The sequence below is a fragment of the Chrysochloris asiatica genome, unplaced genomic scaffold (genome assembly GCF_000296735.1).
Source record: "Chrysochloris asiatica unplaced genomic scaffold, ChrAsi1.0 scaffold00008, whole genome shotgun sequence".
NCBI classification, from domain to species: domain Eukaryota; kingdom Metazoa; phylum Chordata; class Mammalia; order Afrosoricida; family Chrysochloridae; genus Chrysochloris; species Chrysochloris asiatica.
Window position 1 is genome coordinate 28,938,625 of NW_006408526.1, and position 4,447 is coordinate 28,943,071.

General features: G+C 43.7%; 1 protein-coding gene across 1 annotated transcript in view; it reads right to left on the bottom strand.

Moving 5' to 3' along the window:
• Positions 1-1,328: 1,328 nt before the first annotated feature.
• Positions 1,329-4,447, bottom strand: part of APOA4 (apolipoprotein A-IV) — a 12,206-nt gene continuing 9,087 nt past the window's right edge. Inside the window, exon 4 of the mRNA XM_006833979.1 lies at positions 1,329-1,414. Coding sequence (XP_006834042.1) covers positions 1,329-1,414 — 86 coding nt within the window. The remainder of the gene's footprint in view (positions 1,415-4,447) is intronic.

A 4,447-nucleotide genomic window follows, 5' to 3' on the forward strand; every position in this document is an offset into this window, starting at 1 on the left:
TCTTTAATCACCAGATCACTAATCCACCTTGTCAGACTGGCAACTGGAATCCCTCAGTCCTCTCTCAGGGGCCTGCAGGGATCTCTCCTTGGATCCCTCCATTATCAGCTGCTTGTCATTACCCAGAAAAATAACCATGACCCCACAGCTCATATGCTCAGATAGAGAAGGCCCATGGTAATCCTAAGCTTGTTGTTTCTCTCCCAGAGTAACAGTGCCTCTGTCTGGGCTACTCCTTCAGAGAGTACAGGGTGTCCTGGCATAATGGCAGGAGAACACAGTGTACCTTGTAGGATCTGCTTTTCATCCTGTTGGGACAATCCCTTAACAGCAGCAAGGCTTTATGGGTACTTCTGACCTTTCCCTGTTGTGTTTTCTCTACCTAATCAGGATCATTCCACACACCAGAGACCTCAGGGGTAGTGACCCCTCTAAACATTCTCAGATGACTTCTGACCTTTGAGCTTTGGAGGACGGTGTTGAGGTGGGGCTAGTGTCCCATCCTGCCCACATTGGCGCTGGTCTGTCCTCGTTTCTGGCCAACAACCCATCTCACAGGGAAGCCCTTTATCTCCAGGTCACTCGAGGAGCCAGAGGTGGCCTGGGAGATTCAGGCCTGCAATGGTGCTGGGCTCTGGGAAAACTGTTAGGAGACACTACTGTGGTCTATGCTAGAGTCCAGAGAGCACCCTTCCTGGCAAGCACGGAAAACGCTAAGTGCACAGTTCTCCCATGTGTGCTAAGAGCTTCAGTCTTGTTAGGGGGCCACAACTACATCCTGGAGAAGCTCTGGTGAATAGTTACATTTTTTTACTTCTGGTTTTAAAAGTAGTAGTAAATGTGTATCTGAACAGCCCCACACCATGTAAATGTATAAAAAGAGTAGAATGGACAACCTCACCCTCCAGAGATGAGTCCTGAATGGTTTGTTAAGTTGACTTACAGATTTCTTTCTTGTATGTAAACCAGATGTGTTGTTGTTGTTGTTGTTAAGTGCCGTCGAGTCGGTTCCGACCCATAGCGACCCTGTACAGGGTTTCCAAGGGTGTAAATCCTTACGGGAGTAGAAAGATGTGTAGATTCAAATATAACTGGGTAGAACCCACGTGTCCCATCTGTAATGGGCATCCTTCCTCCTCTGTAGAGATTCCTGGGGGCTTATATTTCTCCTCATCACTCCCAGCTTATCCTAGAGGCACTGTAGCCTGGGAGGTAAGGACAAAGCTTGGTAGCTGCATGGTCTCAGTTCAAATCCCCATTCCACTATTGCTACATAGCTTACCTCGCTGTTGTGAACTGTATTTTCCTCATCAGTTGAATCTTTGATGCTACAGTCTGTTGTAAGGATTATGTGAGTCAATAGAATGCATATGTTGTTGTTGTTGTTGTTGTTGTTGTTGTTGTTGTTGTTGTTAAGTGCCGTCGAGTCGGGTCCGACCCATAGCGACCCTGTATAGGGTTGCAGTTGAACGGCTGGTGAGCTTGCCTGTTGTTGAACTTGCAGTTCAAACCAACCTTGCTGTCCAGCGCATTAACCCATAGCACCACACCAGGACTCCATAACACATATACGTTCTTTTAAATTTTTATTAGGGTGATATAAAATATAACAAAATACTTGCCATTTCACCCATCTTTACAATTGGCGGTGGTGGTGATATGCTGTGGAGTTGGTTTCAACTCATAGCAACCCTGTATAGGGTTTCCAAGGTTGTAAATCTGTACAGGAGCAGAAAGCCTCATCTTCTCTCACGGAACAGCTGGTAGCTTTGAACTGCTGACTTCTAACCACTACACAAAGCTGGTAGCTTTGAACAGGCCGACTTCTAACCACTACACTACCAGAGCTCCTTATCTTTACAGTTAGGTGAATTATACTTACCATGTTGTGGAACCATTTGATATGTTTCCTAATTTTTTTCTCACCCTTAACAGAAACTCAGCACTCTTTAAACAATACCTTCTTCCTCTCTTCCTGTTCCTTGTTATTGTTGTTAAGTGCCGTCTAGTTGTTTCTGACTCATAATGACCCTGTATAGGGTTTCCAAGGAGTGGCTAGTTGGGTCTGAACCGCCAACCTTTTGGCTAGCAGTTCAGTGCTTATCTAACGGCACCACAACAGAACTCCAGGTAAACTACTAATAAATATTGGTTTCTGTACAACTGCCGACTTTAGATATTTCCTATAAGTAGGATCATACAATGTTTTAAAAATACTTTATTGTGTTTTTGGTGAAGGTTTGTAGAGCAGGTTAGGTTCCCTTTCATCAATTTCTGCACAAACTGTTCAGTGACACCGGTTACCTTTGTCACAATGAGTGAATGTTTTCATTATTTCCATTCTGGCTGGCCCTTTTCCCCACTCCCTTGCATTTTCATCTTTGTTTTAAAGTAATTGTTAGCCATTTGGACTCATATGAGTGATTTTTTAAAGAAGCACAGCATTCACAGGTGATAATCGTTAGTTTGAGAGCCAATCTAATGTTTAACTATAAGGTGACCTCATACGTCAGTTTCAGTTCACATATTTGGTTTTTTTTTTTTTTTGAAGAATATCCTAGGACTGGGGAGCCCTTCAGTTTCAAACAGTCTAGTAAGTGAGCTGGTTTTGTTTTGCTTTAAGAAATTTAAGGTTCTCTACTTTTCTCCCGTTTTATTGTGGCCCTGATTAGAATGGTCAGTAGTTGTAGCTGGGCATCATCTAGCTCTACTGATCTCAGGGTAAATGAGGCCATACACTATCAGTCCTATAGACTAGTATTCTTTGATTTCCTTCTTCTCTCTCTCTTTATTTTTCTTTTGAACTTTTTATTGGGAATTGTGGAGTCCTGGTGTGGCACCGGGGCTTAATGTGCTGGACTGCACAGTTGGTTTGATCTGCAAGGTCGGCAGTTCAAACTCACCAGCCACTCCTAGGAAACCCTATACAGGGTCGCTACGGGTTGGAACCAACTCGACGGCACTTAACAGCAACAACAACAACACTGTGAATTGAGTCAAGGTTTACAAAGCATCAGTTTGACTCCATTTCCTTTCTGTGATTGCAATCCTCTCCATGTAACATCTGTTACTCCACTTTCTCCCTGTGATTCTTACTTCCTTTCTGCCCTCTGTCCCAAACCTCTGAACTTTCTCTTTAAGTAAATGCTGCCCTTTGATCTTGAATGGTTGGCCATTCCATGGTGAGCATACCTCACTAGTGTTGTCGTCTCCCCTTCCTTCTATTTTGCCCTATGCAAGTAGAAACCAATCATTGCATCTTAGATGGATGCTCACAAGCTTTTAAGACCCCAGACATTACTCACCAAACTAGGATGTAAAACATAAGTTTATGAACAACATTGTATCAATTGACTGAGAGATATTTTCTGTAGGATAAGCTCTGGACTATGAACCACAAGTTCAGTGGTTTGAGTCCACCAGCTGTTCCACTGAAGAAAGATGAGACGTTCTACTCCTACAAAGATTTACAGCCTTGGAAACCCCACACAGAGTCTGTATGAGTCAGAGCCAACTCATAGAGACTTTGTATAGTGATGTTGTTGTTAATTGTCATGAAGTCTGTTCTGAGTCGTATCGACCCTGTATAAGGTTTCCAAAGAGTGACTGGTGGGTTTGAACTGGTCGGTGGTTCAAATCCACCAGTCACTTCTTGGAAACTGTAATTGTTATGAGTTGGAACAGACTCAAAGGCACTTGTTGCTGTTGTTGTTAAGTACCGTGGAGTCGGTTCCAACTCATAATGACCCTACACAGTGCTTCTGAGGCTGTAAATCTTTTTTTTTTTTTTTTTAATGTTTTATTGTGAATTTTGTGATAATTTACATGGGAAAACATTAGCTTTACATTCATCCTATCGTATATAATTTCATTGCCATGGTTATAATCCCCTCCATGCATCATCAACCAACCAAAGGGTATACCCTACAAGCCTGCACCCTGGTTGTCAGCACATAGCCCCTCTCTCTGTCTCTGGGTCTAGAGTTCCCAGATGCTCCATCTCTCCACATCATCATCTCTGCCTCCATCTCTGGCATCACTGCTTCTCTGGGTAGGGTCCCGCTCTCCGCTCTTCTCCCTTGATGGTTCCAGGGACCACAGTTCCTGGACTGCATTGTCAGTCACTCCCCTCCTTTTACTACAAAATGTCCACCTTTACATTTCCAACCCTCACAGGGTTGGATACCAACAATTATTCACTGTTGTACCACAAGAGACCTATCCCCATCTCCTTTCATGAGTCCTGCCCAGACAGATTGGATACTACTCAGTAGAGATTCTACCTTCCTCTGAGCCCTCTTGAAAGCTTTTAAGCCAATCACTTCTTGCCTTTGTAGCTCCCCCATTTTGGGTAGTCAATGTCCAAGTTGCCAATCCCTGTCTACTCTGTGTACCGAGGGGGTGGGAATGATCCTTGCTGTAAAGATTTGTTCCCTCTTTTGAGCTA